This window comes from Carcharhinus amblyrhynchos, chromosome 11 (assembly GCF_965287045.1).
Source record: "Carcharhinus amblyrhynchos chromosome 11, sCarAmb.v2.hapA, whole genome shotgun sequence".
Lineage (NCBI taxonomy): Eukaryota > Metazoa > Chordata > Chondrichthyes > Carcharhiniformes > Carcharhinidae > Carcharhinus > Carcharhinus amblyrhynchos.
The window spans coordinates 85261135-85276443 of NC_137334.1; the positions used below are offsets into that span (position 1 = coordinate 85261135).

The 15309-nt window shown below is 43.2% G+C and overlaps 1 protein-coding gene across 1 annotated transcript in view; it reads left to right on the forward strand.

The window, feature by feature from the left end:
• LOC145350301 (contactin-associated protein-like 5) overlaps window positions 1-15309 on the forward strand; it is a 1016709-nt gene that overhangs the window by 508169 nt on the left and 493231 nt on the right. The window contains exon 7 of the mRNA XM_080199494.1: window positions 9356-9499. Within this exon, the coding sequence (XP_080055620.1) occupies window positions 9356-9499 (144 nt within the window). The remainder of the gene's footprint in view (window positions 1-9355; window positions 9500-15309) is intronic.

The following is a 15309-nucleotide window of genomic DNA, read 5'->3' on the forward strand; positions in this document are numbered from 1 at the left end:
GCCATACGAGATTGTGTCTAACAGTTAAAACAATCTCTATAGTCAGTTCTAATAATCTTTTTCACTGAAGCCATAAATGAGAACACAGCATCAAGCATGTGAAAAACATTTTGGTCTTGATTGAACTCTCAGAGGCAAACAAAGAACACCTGACATTCATTATACTTGCTCGTTGGCTAGAGGATTTAACCATATGGGTTAGCATGGCTTAGTGTATTACATCCTTGCCTCTGAGCCAGATGCTCTAGCTTTGAGCCCCACTCCATGACCTGATGGACAGGGAAGGTAAATTATTGATTATCAATATACAACTCCTTCCAGTAGACCTAGGGAAAGTGGTAAGAGTTGGAGTGTGATCAGACCATCCATGCTTGATGCTGAGTGGTGTCTTTCAAACAATATCACAGGTCAATGACATTTCCCAGGAGAAATACTCTGGGGAAACTGACATAAATACATGTTTTGTCTGCCTCATAGAATTACAGAATCCCTACTGTGCAGAAAGAGGCCATTCGGCCCACCCAATCTGCGCTGACTCTCCAAATGAGTATCCCACCTAGCTCTTCCCCGTGACCTTCTCCCCGTAACCCCCACTCGTTTGCCATGGCCAATCCATCTAACCTATATATCTTTGGATCGTGGGAGGAAACCCACACAGGCACGGGGAGAGCGTGCAAACTCCACACAGACAGTGACCCAAGCCGGGAATCGAACTCTGGCCCCTGGTGTTGTGAGGCGGCAGTGCTGACCACTGTGCCACCGTGCAAATAAATCTTCTACAGGGGATCCAGCACCTGTGTGAACAGAGGAAGCAACTGCTTTGCTCTTTAACCAACAACAATGAGAATTATTAATGAGCTGTGCAGGCTCTGAATCTGGAAATATTAATTCGACTGAGTGAATTCAAAGTCAAATAAGGTGAAGTGAAATGAAGAAACTAAATAAAGGTTGCATTAGAGAGCTAAAAGAGACAATGAAAAAGTATCATAGAATCCCTACAGTGTAGAAAGAGGCCATTTGTCTCATTGACCCCTGTCCCCTTAACCCCAAATATTTACCCTGCTAGTCTCCCTGATACTAAGGGGCAACATAGAAACACAGTCATCAAGCCCTGCAGCGCTAATCACTCTGCAATCAACCTAACCTGAGCGTCTTAAGAGTGTGGGAGGAAACCCACGCAAACACAGGAGAGTGTGCAAATTCCACACAAGACTTAAGACCAGAATTGAATCAGGACCTCTGGCATTGTAGGGTAGGATTGCTAGCTGCCGTGCCACTCCTAAAAAGTAAAGTAGCATTTTCATTCAAACGCTTTTCCAATGTCCAGGAATATATAAAAGCTGAAGGAATGAGTCAACACTTTTGTGACAGTTATAGTGATATAGAATCCTGCTGTTGTTGTTCGTCCATCGTCATCGATGAGGACATTGATACTATTAGTTATTTTGAGACTAGATGCAGTGTGTCTGAAGATGACTGATCAGGCCAATTCAGGCACAGAATGAACAGGACAGTGATGATGATGATGGTGTCGACACTAGTGCTTGATTTGGATTAAAGTGAGGGAGAGCTGCGCAATGTCGGCCTCACTCTCTCTTCCCAATTCCCATCTGGATCCAATGGCAAGACAAGAGTCAAGATGACTGGAGATGGGACTAGGCGCAGTGGATGACCAGGACGTCTTCTGTGCGTAAAATCCTACAATGCAGAAGGAGGCCATTCAGCCCATTGACTCTGCACCAACCACAGTCCTAGCCAGGCTCTTTCCCCATAACCCCATGCTAGTCTCCTGACGCTAAGGAGCAATTTAGCAATCCAGCTATCTCTCACATCTTTGGGCTTTAGGAGGAAACTGGAGCACCCGAAGGAAACACACGCAGACACGGGGAGAATGTGCAAACTCCGCACAGACAGTGACCCAAGCCAGGAATCGAACCTGGGTCCCTGGAGCTATGGGATAATAATGCTAACCGATGTGCCACTGCGCCACCCAAATTAATTTTCAGTGCCCCAGAGGCCATTTGGCAATATTACAAGTTATCACACTTTTAATAAAGTAATTAGTTTGGAATGGTCACAATTAAGTTTTTATTTCTAAGAAAAGCACAAGAATCTCATGCCATTCAACATATCATCGACAATGACTTCCTGATATCCAGTCATTAGGTTTTGTCGCACAATACCCAATATAATTAGAGTGGAACACTGTTAGCCTTTGAGGTCTTGTGTGACAGAATGGGTCACATCCCTCCCTTTGTGTCAGAATCCCCAGGTTCGAAACCCAGCCCAGGACTTGACGACCAAGGAACGTGTGTTGATGAGGGGGATTGAATATAAAAGTAGGGAGGTCTTGCTGCGGCTGTATAGGGCATTGGTGAGGCCGCAGCTGGAGTACTGTGTGCAGTTTTGGTCGCCGCACTTACGCAAGGATATTTTGGCCTTGGAGGGAGTGCAGAGGAGGTTTACTAGGCTGATACCGGAGTTGAGGGGGTTGAGCTATGAGGAGAGGCTGAATAAACTAGGCTTGTACTCGTTAGAGTTTAGAAGAATGAGGGGAGATCTCGTTGAGACGTATAAGATGATGAATGGGATGGATAGAATAGAGGTGGAGAGACTCCTCCCGCTCAGAAAAGACAGTAGGACTAGGGGGCACAGCCTCAAGATAAAGGGGGGGCGGTTTAGAACGGAGTTGAGGAGGAACTTCTTCGCTCAACGGGTGGTGAATCTCTCGAATTCTCTGCCCGTTGAAGTGGTGAAGGCTACCTCACTAAATATTTTTAAGACGCAAGTTGATGGGTTTTTGATAAGCAAGGGTATTAAGGGTTATGGGGAGAGGGCGGGAATGTGGAACTGAGCCACGACAGATCAGCCATGATCTTATTGAATGGCGGGGCAGGCTTGAAGGGCTAGATGGCCTACTCCTGCTCCTATTTCTTATGCTCTTATGTTCTTATAACACAGTCAGAGTGCCAACGGAGTTGAGGAGGAACTTCTTCACTCAAAGGGTGGTGAATCTCTGGAATTCTCTGCCCATTGAAGTGGTGGAGGCTACCTCGCTAAATATATTTAAGACACGGGTAGATAGGTTTTTGACAGACAAGGGAATTAAGGGTTATGGGGAGAAAGCGGGAAAGTGGAACTGAGCCACTTCAGATCAGCCATGATCTTATTGAATGGCAGGGCAGGCTCGAAGGGCTAGATGGCCTACTCCTGCTCCTATTTCTTATGTTCTTATGTTTCTTATCATATTCTGTCCTGGACAGCAACTGCAGTGCAAGCACAATATATTTTTTATTGAGTAGATGCAGTATGATGCTATGGCTTAAAGGTTTAGATTAGATTCATAGCGGATTATAGCATGGAAACAGACCTTGTGGTTCAACTTGTCCAGGTCACCCTTTTCTTACTGCTCAGCTAGTCCTGTATTGGCCCATATCTCTCTATACCCATCTTACCTTTGTAACTGTCTAAATGCTTTTTAAAAGACAAAATTATACCTGCCTCTACTACTACCTCTGGTAGTTTGTTCTGGACACTCATCACCCTCTGTGTGAAAAAATTGCCCCTCTGGACCCTTTTGTATCTTCCCTCTCTCACCTTAAATCTATGCCCTCTCATTTTAGACTCTCTTATTTTTGGGAAAAGATATTGACTATCTAGCTGATCTATGCCCCTCATTATTTTATAGACCTCTGTAAGATCACCCCTCAGCCTCCTATGCTCCAGAGAAAAAAGTCCCAGTCTCTCCAGCCCCTCTTTAGAACCCAAACTATCAAGTCCTGGTAGCATCCTAGTAAATGTTTTCGGCACTCTTTCTAATTTATTAATATCCTTTCTCTAATAGGGTGACCAGAACTGTACATAATATTCCAAGTGTGGCCTTACCAATGTTTAGTACAACTCCAACAAAATGCCCCAACTCCTGTATTCAGTGTTCTGACCAATGAAACTAAGCATGCGGAATGCCTTCTTCACCATTCTGTCCACCTGTGACTCCATTTTCAAGGAGCTATGAACCTGTACCTGTACCTCTTTGTTCTGTAACTCTCCCCAATGCCCTACTATTAACTGAGTAAGTCCTGCCCTGATTCAATCGACCAAAATGCATTACTTTACATTTATCTAAATTAAACTCCATCTGCCATTGGTTACCCATTCAAGAAACTCAATCAAATTCTTGAGACATGACTTTTCACTCACAAAGTGAAGCTGATTGCCCCAAATCTGTCCTTTCCTCTCTAGATGCTTGTAGATCCTACCTCTCAGGATACCTTCCAACAACTTATACATTACAGATAACAGAGTCACCGGTCTGTGGCTCCTAGGCTTTTCCAAGCAGCCTTTTTTAAAAAAAGGCATAACACTTGCCACCCTCCAATCTTCCGTGACTATTCATGATTCAAATATCTCTGTTAGGGGACCCGCAAATTCCTCTCTAGTCTCCTACAATGTCCTGGGATACACTTCATCAGGTCCTAGAGATTTATCTACCTTGATGTGCTTTAAGACTTCCAGCACCTCCTTCTCTGTGATATGTACATTCCCCAAGACATCACTATTTATTTCCCCAAGTCCCCTAACATCCATGCCTCCCACCCACTGATTCTGTCTACACTTCTACTGCCTCGGCAAAGCAGCTAGCATAATTAAGGACCCCACACACGCTGGACATTCTCTCTTCCACCTTCTTTCTTTGGGAAAAAGAGACAAAAGCCTGAGGTCACATACCAACCGACTCAAGAACAGCTTCTTCCCTGCTACTGTCAGACTTTTGAATGGACTTACCTTGCATTAAGTTAATCTTTCTCTGCACTCTAACTATGACCATAACACTACTTCTGCACTCTCTCGTCTCCTTCTCTATGAACGGTATGTTTTGTCTGTATAACGGACAAGGAACAATACTTTTCACTTATTTTAATACATGTGACAATGATAAATAAATCAAATTAATTCAAAGTATTATGAGAACAACATGCACAAACTTGGAGTTGTCGTTCCTTGAAGTACAAAAGATTGAATGACTATATAATCCCAGTATTTAAAATGATAACAAGAAATGAATTTAGCAACATGGATGGAGATTAATTATTTTTCCGAGAGGGAGAATCCAGAAGAAGGAGGCACTGGAACTAGGTTATTCAGGAATTAAATCGAGATAAAAGCAAAATACCGCGGGTGCTGGAATCTGGAACAAGGGCACAAAATGCTGGATACTCTCCGCTGGCCTGACAGCATCTGCGGAGAGGGAATTGAGTCAACGTTTCGAGCCTGGCGGACCCTTCATCAAATCAATACGCTCCTTCGCACAAGGAATAGTAGAAGTCTGGAATTCTCCCCTGAATCCTGCAGATGGTAGGTCGGTTGGAAACATTCAGCAAAAATGCCAATATATTTTTGTTTGATCAGGATACCAGGGGATGGGGATCAAAGACAGCTAAATAGGCTTGAGATACAGATCTGCCATGATCTAATTGAGTGGAGGAGCTGAATGGCCCACATCAGTCCCTTTGTTTTATAACATACATATTCAAGTGATTTAAAATGAGAACGATAACTAACAATTGTAGGGTATATTAATGTGGAATAATTATAATTCGAAGTCGAGGAAAATGATATGTAAATTCAAAATGGCAAGACACTGAGATGGAATTGATTAATTTGCTCCCAGTGACATCTTTAATAAGCCTCTCAATGTTTGTACATGCATATATTTTTATTCTTTGCATATATATCCTAAAGAGCCTGCATACATGATGTTGATTTCTTTTGACAAGTTTATTGAAATATAATGAAGTTATTTGTTTTAGATTCTGAATCATTTAAATATTTCCTCTGGGTTCCGTAAACTCGACTGCTCGGTTGAATTGAATAACTGAAACCGTGGGTGCGGGTGGTCTGATTTTGCATAATTTAATTTATGAAGCATTAACAGGGAGCCTGCAGTAGCGAAGTCACGTTTGATGATGTATAGACAGATAGCTTTTAATCTCCTCTGTCCAGTCAGTATGGAACCTTGTCGAGTTCCGTTCATCCCTGGCTGTTCTCTTTGTGCGCACTCCTCATACATGGTGAGGCAACTGCTTCCACCTTCCACTTGTGCACAGCAGTAATGAATGAAAAGGGAATACACCATCACATGGACGAGATGCGGCAAAATGCATCCATAATCTGATCCTCACATCAGAAAGATGCCCGCAAACACTCCACAGATTTGAAAGGGGGACCAAAACAAAAGGAGAAAGCGTGTCAAGTGGAGTTGGGATGGAGACCCGAGTGAACGTTATAAGAGACAAGTAGCTAACTGTCTTTTGAAAACAAGGAATAGGAGGGAAGGCAGATGGATATTGGGAAGGAGTTCCAGAGGGCAGCAGCAACAATATCAACAACTTGCATTTATTTACCATCTTTAACATTGTAAGTAGCGATGCGGTACTTCACAAGAGTGTAACCATATAGGAACATAAAAGATAGGAACAGGAGGAGGCCATTTGGCCCTTTGAACCTGCTCCACCATTATCACGATCATGGCTGATTGTCCAACTCATAGCCTAATTCTGCTTTCTCCTCATAACCTTTGATCCCATTCTAGTAGCCTCTTGTTTACATGAATGTTTTGGCATCAACTACTTCCTTTAATGAATTCCACAGGCTCACCACTCTTTCGGTGAAGAAATGTCTCCTCATCTCCATCCTAAATGGTTGACCCCGAATCCTCGGACTGTGACCCCTGGTTCTGGACCCACCTACCATGGGAAACATCTCCCTGCAAGGTTGAGCAAGGCCCAACTTGCTCAACCTCTCCTCATCAGAAATTCCCTCCATACTGGGGAATAACCTAGTGAACCTTCCCTGGATTACCTCCAATGCCAGTACATCTTTCCTTAGATTAGGGGACAAAATCTAAGGTGTTGTCTAACTCGTACCTTGTATAGTTTTAGTACTACTTCCCTATTTTTATAATCTGATATTGTGCTTTTGGATGATAGATGATGAGAAACCAGAGAAACATTATAAAATTCTGATACCATAAGTGCATCATTCTATGGGGATGGAAGGAGAAACCATCAGAAGATTTGTAGGGCCCCTCATAGGGACAGGTAGGAATAGACCAAGTTTGGAGCCAGGTGGATGGCTGAGGAGACATAATACAGAAGGATAAAAGGATCAACAATATCAAGAACAGAGGAAAGTTCAAGGGTGATGATCAGAATTAAACAGCAACCATGGCCTCCAAACATCCCATTGGTGAGAATGTGGATGAAGCCACAGCTTAATGCAAGATCTCAAACAGGGGATCACAGGAAAGATAACCATATGTTTGTGAACAGTCATTGGGAGGGTGGTAGGTTTTAAAGTTTGATCTAGGGGAGACGTATTTTTATTTTGGAAGAGTTAAGGGTGAGATGGAGAAGAATTTATGATGTTTGAGTGTAATAAGCTGAGGAGATGATGGAGCTGGTAGACCACCCAAGTTTCATGAGCAGCAAGGGAGATAGAAGACAAGGCTTTGAAATGAAGATGGAGGAAAAGACAGGTTGGCCAAAAGATTGAGAAACGAATTGAGGAACAGGAAAAGGAAAAGAAGAGGAATGGCTGTTACCCCTTACTGGAGTGGTTGACATGTGACTCCAGTCTCATATGACATAATTAACTCTCAATAGCCTCAGTACAAAAAGAAACAGTCAATATATACTGTCTTACCAGTATCAACCACATCACATGAATATTTATTTTGGGTCAATTTTTCCCTGTGTCGTATCATTCAATGTTACTGTGACAATGTTAATGTAAAAATTTCAACATAGATAGTATGATCACAGTTAGGGTTAGGGGTGTTAGGGTTAGTGTTAAGCATTTATGGTGAAATGGATCTTTCCACAAAACTTGAAGCATTCAGATACAGACATATTTCAAATTATATGTTTGAATTATTCATGTCTGAGTACAACAGAAAACAACTGAATCGGTCAACGTATTTTCCCAGGCAGCACATGGATAGTGACCAGAGTTACATCAAGTCTAGCAAAAACTTGGATAATGGGAAGATTGGTCACACTAGAATGTTTATGGTGATGAGAAGGCCCTGTCATATCTATTGACATGTGTAAACTCCTTAACACAATGTCCCAAAAAACCTCATGGAAAATCTATCAGACAACATTTGGGGAGATGATAGCCTTCTGGTATTATTGCTAGGCTGTTAATCAACTAATGTTCTGGGGACCCAGGTTCAAATCCTGCCATGGCAGATGGTGGAATTTCAATCCAATAAAAAGAATTGAAAAAATTAGAACTGATATCCCTGGAACCATTGTTGATTGTCAGAAAAAAACCCATCTGGTTCACTAATGTCCTTCAGGGAAGGAAATCTGCCGTCCTTACCTGTTCTGGGCTACATGTGACTCCAGAGCCACAGCAATGTGGTTGACTATCAACTGCCCTCCAAATGCAACGAGGAATAGACAATAAATACTGGCCAGTCAGTGTGTCCCAAAAAAGAATTTTTAAAAAATCAACGCATGTATGTAGTTATTAGGACAAGTGACCAAAAGTTTAACCAAAGAGTCAGTTTCAAGAAAAGAATGCAAGAAAGGTCCTACCACAGATCTCCCCAATGGAAGCTCCCCTCTCTGGCAATGCCCCATCCAATGTCGCCTGGCACTGACCCTTTGGCACGTGCGGGTAGTAAGGAAATGGGTGATGCATGGGGGACCAGAATTGTATGATTGCAGAAGTTTTGGTGGGTTGAAGGTAGAGCAAGCACAGTTAGATGAGTTATGTCACTGCCGCTGTTGGCTGCATTTTGGTGTTGTGCCAGCTGTAATGTTGTGAACACTTATGATTTTCAGGAACAAATGAAATTTGAGGCAGTGATGAAGGAAACATTTGATAATGGCAAATTACTGCGGGTGCTGGAATGTGAAACCAATAGAAAAATGCTGGAAAATCTCAGCAGGTCTGACAGCATCTGTAAGGAGAGAAAAGAGCTGATGTTTCAAGTCCAAATGACCCTTTGTCTGACAAAGGATCATCTGGACTCAAAACGTCAGCTCTTTTCTCTCCTCATGAAGGAAACATTGTTCTGATGGTCTCGCAAGAGGCCCACTTGGACCTTGCTTCAGAACGGCCTTTGGGATGCAAGGTTTTAGCAATGGTGCAAGCAAGGCATGTGAACAAAGGACAAAGACTTGCTTTGCATCATTGCATTTTGAAACGTAAAAGGTTTGTTATTGATCTGAACAATTTTAAACCTTGATTCCTGGCCACATTGTTCCCCTCCCCCACCCTCCTCCTCCTCCTTTATAAATGGACAGGGCAATAATCTCTTTATCCATTCTCTTGTCTATCAAAGCTCAGCTTTGGAGGAATTCCAGTTCCAGGCAAATCGGTGACATTCCTGAGGAAGAACTTTCATGGCTGCATCGAGAATCTCTATTACAACGGAGTGAATATTATTGATCTGGCCAAGAGACGCAAACCTCAGATACATATTGTGGTAAGTTACTTGTTAAAAATCAGAACAGAGAAACTGTTTATCTCCGGCATCGAATTAAAAATTAAACTGTGGCCTACAGAACTGATCAGGGTGAAACCAGATACAGCTGAATGTCTAATTCATAGAGTCTGATAGGAAACAGATGCATTTTGTTTTATATCATCTCAATTAGGCAAATCCTAGATGAGTTATTTTCTATGTGCTCAGCCCAGCCACTAATTCTTGGAAGTGGGTAATTGTTTTAGGGTAATGGTTTTGTTCAATTCTGGAGAAAAACATCACTTAGATATTTCAACTGAGAGGATAGAACTATCCTTTCATGGTCAAAGCTTTATCATGGCTGAATTTTCCAACTACATATCCTGGGAGTTACTGTTGACTAGAAACTGAACTGGATAAACTATATAAAAATTGCAGCCACAAGAAAAGGTCAGAAGCTGAGAGTTCTTTGGTCAGTAAGTCATCTTCTGACTCCCTAAAGCCAGTTCATTATCTAGGAAGCAAAAGTCAAGAGTGTGATGGAACACCCACTGGTCAGGCTGAGTGCATCTCCAGCACCACTCAAGATAGGCTATTTCCCAGGGCTGAAATGGTCGCTACGAGAGGGCACAGGTTTAAGGTGCTGGGGAGTAGGTACAGAGGAGATGTCAGGGGTAAGTTTTTCACTCAGAGGGTGGTGAGTGAGTGGAATCGGCTGCCATCGGTGGTGGTGGAAGCGAACTTGTTGGGGTCTTTTAAGAGACTTCTGCATGAGTACATGGGATTTAATGGGATTGAGGGTTATAGATAGGTCTGGTAGATAGGGATATGATCAGTGCAACTTGTGGGCCGAACGGCCTGTTTGTGCTGTCATGTTCTATGTTCCATACTCAAGACCACCCAGAACAAAGCAGGCTACTTAAGCAACACTCTGTCCACTGCCTGAAATGGTCCATTCCCTCTGTCGCTGGTACACTGTGGCAGCTGTGTTTTACCATTTACAAGTTGCACTGCACAACTTGTCAAGACTAGTAGAATCATAGGCACTATTGTGCAGAAGGAGGCCTGAAGTGGGGAAAATCATAAAGATGGATACCTGACACACCAAATGGTGGCCTGGCACATAAAATGGTTACCTGAAAAAGAGACATTAAGCAGGCACTGACTTTAGTGTAGACAGCTACTTGAAATTAAAACATGCAGCACAGACAGTTATTTAAAGTTAAACATGCAGGAAACAAATATTGCAGGAAGCCAGTAAGAACTTGAGGCACTTTAAAGATAAGGGCAGGCTCAGGACAATAAGGTCTGATAAAGAGATTAGCCATAAATGGGAACAGGAATACATAAACGCAGGAAAACCAATAACTGTATGTATAGACTAAAGCTAAGTCATTGATAGTCGCTGATAGAGGAAGTGTATCCATTGTATGAAACAATGTAATGTTAAATGCCAATGTCTGTATATGCCTGACTGTAACAATGTGTTAACTGTCGTCCTACTCGACCATAACGATGTGTTAAATGACTGATGTCTGGACTATCCATTGCCTGAAAAGTATAAAAATGAACCACTCCTATCGTATTATTGAGAAGGTAGCTGCCAAGTGCTGTGGAGTACAAGTGCTTTCTCCCCAAAGCTTTGTGTCCAAAATAAAACTGTATTATTGAATCTCCAGTCTGACTCCATTGGTAATTTTCCCACAACAGGCCATTCAGCCCATCGAGTCTACATTGATTCTCAGATGGAGCATTGCACCCAGCCCCATCCCTGTAACCCACATCTTTACCCCACTAATCCCTCTAACCTACACATCCTGGGACACTAAGAGGCAATTTAGCATGGCCTAACCTACACATCTTTGGACTATGAGATGTAGGGGTCACTGGTAAGGCCAGCACTTGTTGCCCATCCCTAATTACCCTTGAGCTAAGTGATTTGGACGGCACAATGGCATAGTGGCTAGCACTGCTGCCTCACAGCACCAGGGATTCAGGTTTGATTCCCGGCTTGGGTTACTCTCTGGGTGGAGTCTGTACATTCTCCCCTTGTCTGCATGGGTTTCCTCCGGGTGCTCCAGTTTCCTCCCACAAAATCTGAAAGATTTGCTGACTAGGTGCACTGGCCATGCTAAATTCTCCCTCAGCATACCTGAACAGATGCCGGAGTGTGGCGGCTAGGGGATTTTCACATTAACATCATTGCGGTGTGAATGTAAGCGACTTGTGACACAAATAAATAAACTTAAAACTTTCTCGGTCATTTCACAGGGCAGTTAAGAATCAACCACATTGCTGTGGGTATGGATTCAGATGTAGGCCAGACCAGATAACAAGAAGAGATTCACTTCCCTAAAGGAATGTTATGAATGAGATGAGCTTTTGTAATAGTTGCTGATAGTTGTCATGATCACCATTCCAGAGTAAACTGTCTCACAACACCAAGTTACTGAATAAACTTGTTGGACTTTAACCTGGTGTTGTGAAACTACTTACTGTGCCTACCCCAGTCCAACGCTGGCAACTCCACATCATGACCATCACGGAGAATACATTTGTATCCCAGATTTGTTTTTTTTAAATAATTGAATTTAAATTCCATAAATTTAAATAAAGCTTTCTACAGGTATGTCAAGAATAAAAGGTTGGTTAGGGCAAGATTAGGGCCAGTCAGAGACAGCAGTGGTAAGTTGTGCGTGGAGCCTGAAGAGATAGGAGAGGCACTGAATGAATACTTCTCGTCAGTATTCACGCAGGAAAAAGTCAGTGTAGTCGAGGAGAATACTGCGATACCAGGTAGTAGACTAGACGGGATTGAGGTACATAAGGAGGAGGTGTTGGTAATTCTTGAGAGTATGAAAATAGATAAGTCCCCTGGGCCGGATGGGACTTACCCTAGGATTCTTTGGGAGGCTAAGGAGGAGATTGCAGAGCCTTTGGCTTTGATCTTCATGTCGTCATTGGCTTCAGGTATAGTGCTGGAAGACTGGAGGATAGCAACTGTTGTCCCCTTGTTCAAGAAGGGGAGTAGAGGCCAACCTGGGAATTAAGACCAGTGAGCTTTACTTCTGTTGTGGGCAAAGTTTTGGAAAGAATTCTAAGGGATAGGATTTATAATCATCTAGAGGGAAATAAATTGATTAGGGATAGTCAACACGGTTTTGTGAAGGGTAGGTTGTGCCTCACAAACCTTATCGAGTTTTTTGAAAAGGTGATCAAAGAGGTGGATAAGGGTAAGGCAGTTGACGTGGTTGGTGTATATGGATTTTGGTGTATATGGATTTTAGCAAAGCGTTTGATAAGGTTCCCCATGGTAGGCTATTGCAGAAAATGCAGATGCATGGGATTGAGGGTGATTTAGCAGTTTGGATCAGGAATTGGCTAACTGATAGAAGCCAGAGGGTGGCGGTTGATGGAAATATTCAACCTGGAGTTCAGTTACAAGTGGTGTACCTCAAGGATCTGTTTTGGGGCCACTGCTGTTTGTCGTTTTTATAAATGACCTAGATGAGGGTGTAGAAGGATGGATTAGTAAATTTGCTGATGACACCAAAGTTGGAGGAGTTGTAGACAGTAAGGATGAATGCTACAGTTTGCAGAGGGACATAGATAAGCTGCAGAGCTGGGCCGAGAGGTGGCAGATGGAGTTTAATACGGAAAAGTGTGAGGTGATTCACTTTGGTAAGAGTAACAGGAGTACAGAATATAGGGCTAATGGAAGGACTCTTAGTAGTGTTGACGAGCAGAGAGATCTTGGAGTACATGTGCATAGCTCCCTGAAAGTTGGCACCCAGGTTGATAAGGTTGTTAAGAAGGCGTATGGTATGTTAGCTTTTATTGATAGAGGGATTGAATTTCGGAGCCATGAGGTCATGTTACAACCGTACAAAACTCTGGTGCAGCCACACTTGGAGTATTGTGTACAGTTCTGGTCGCCGCATTATAAGAAAGATGTGGAGGCATTGGAAAGGGTGCAGAGGAGGTTTACCAGGATGTTGCCTGGTATGGTGGGAAGGTCTTATGAGGAAAGGCTGAGGGACTTGAGGTTATTTTCAATAGAGAGAAGAAGGTTACGAGGTGATCTAATTGAGGCATACAAGATGATCAAAGGATTGGATAGGGTGGACAGTGAGAGCCTTTTACCTCAGATGGTGATGACTAACACAAGGGGACATAGCTTTAAATTGAGGGGTGGTAATTATAGGACGGATGGCAGAGGTAGGTTCTTTACTCAGGGTAATAAGGTCGTGGAATGCCCTGCCTGCAGCTGTTGTGGGCTTGCCAACTTTAAGGACGTTCAAATGGTCAGTGGATAGACATATGGATAACATTGGAATAGTTTCGGTTAGAGGGTCATTAGATTGATTCCACTGGTCGGCGCAACACTGAGGGCTGAAGGGCCTGTACTGCGCTGTAATGTTCTATGTTCTATGTTCTAAATTCCATCAGCTACCATGGTGGGATTTGAACCCATGCCAGTAGCCTGTGGTAGTGGATTTAGAGTCCAGTAAAAATACCTTTATGCCACTGGGCAGGACTTTATGACCTTGCTCAAGTGAGACCGGAAATTCTCGCCCGAGGTCAACAGAGATTGCCATTGTCATACCGTTGCCTGCTCTGATTCTGTGGTTGGCAAGTGGTAGAATTCCAGCAACTGTCTCCCCATTTTTGTGCAGTTGCAAGTGATCATTTTTGTGGTTCCAACTTGGGTGAGTTGAACATCCTGATTTTAATCACCCCTTGGGCTGCCTGGAGTCTCAGATGTGAAATTCCTTCCCTAATCTCGCTATCTCTCTACTTCTCTTTTCTTTGAATAGTCCTAAAAAATCCCTGTTGATGAAACTTAAGGTCATCTGGACTCGGAGCATTGCCTCTACTTTCTCTCCACAGATGCTGTCAGACCTGTTGAGATTTTCCAGCATTTTTAGTATCATTGAATCCCTATTCTAGGCCATTCAGTCCATCGCTTCAGTAACTACCACAATCCCACCCAGGCCCTATTTCCGTATTCCCACACATTTACCCTGCTAATCCCCCTGACACTAGGGTCAATTTAGCATGGCCAATCCACCGGACCCATACACCTTTGGACTGAGGGAGGAAACCGGAGCACCTGGAGGAAACCCACGCAGACATGAGGAGAATGTGCAAACTTGAGGCTGGAATTATTTATTTATTTATTAGTCACAAGTAAGCTTAACTAACAATGCAGTGAAGTTGCAGCAAAAATCCCCTAGTCACCACACTTCGGCACCTGTTCGGGTGCACTGGGGGAGGATTTAGCATGGCCAATTCACCTAACCTGCCCAAGTTTGGACTATGGGAGAAAACCGGAGCCCCTGGAGGAAACCCACGTAGACACAGGGAGAACGTGCAAGCTCCACACAGCCAGTGACCCAAGCTGGGAATCAAACCCGTGTCTTTGGCTCTGTGAGGTAGCACTGCTAACCACTGTGCCACCACGCCACCCTTTGTAAGCTTTTTGTTTAAGGTCTCCTATCCTGATGTCTCTTTATGCGGTCCTGTGTCGAGTTTGTTTTTGACAATGCCTCTGTGGAGCACCTTTGGGGTGTAGCTTAAAAGCACTATATAAATCCAAGCTGTATTTGCAAGATCTGTGAAGAGTGTGACTGTGGCAATTGTTCATTCTGTAAGTGATTGTCACCATTAATCAGTCGCCTGCTTGTTAAGCAGTGCGCACGTTACTTCTGTATCAGTTTCATCTTCTCTTCACTCCCATATCTTTAGACAGTACCTGCCATGATTGATGGCCAAACGTCAGTCACCAAAGATTTCTGCGGTACATGATCGCGTGCTGCAGCAGAATTTAA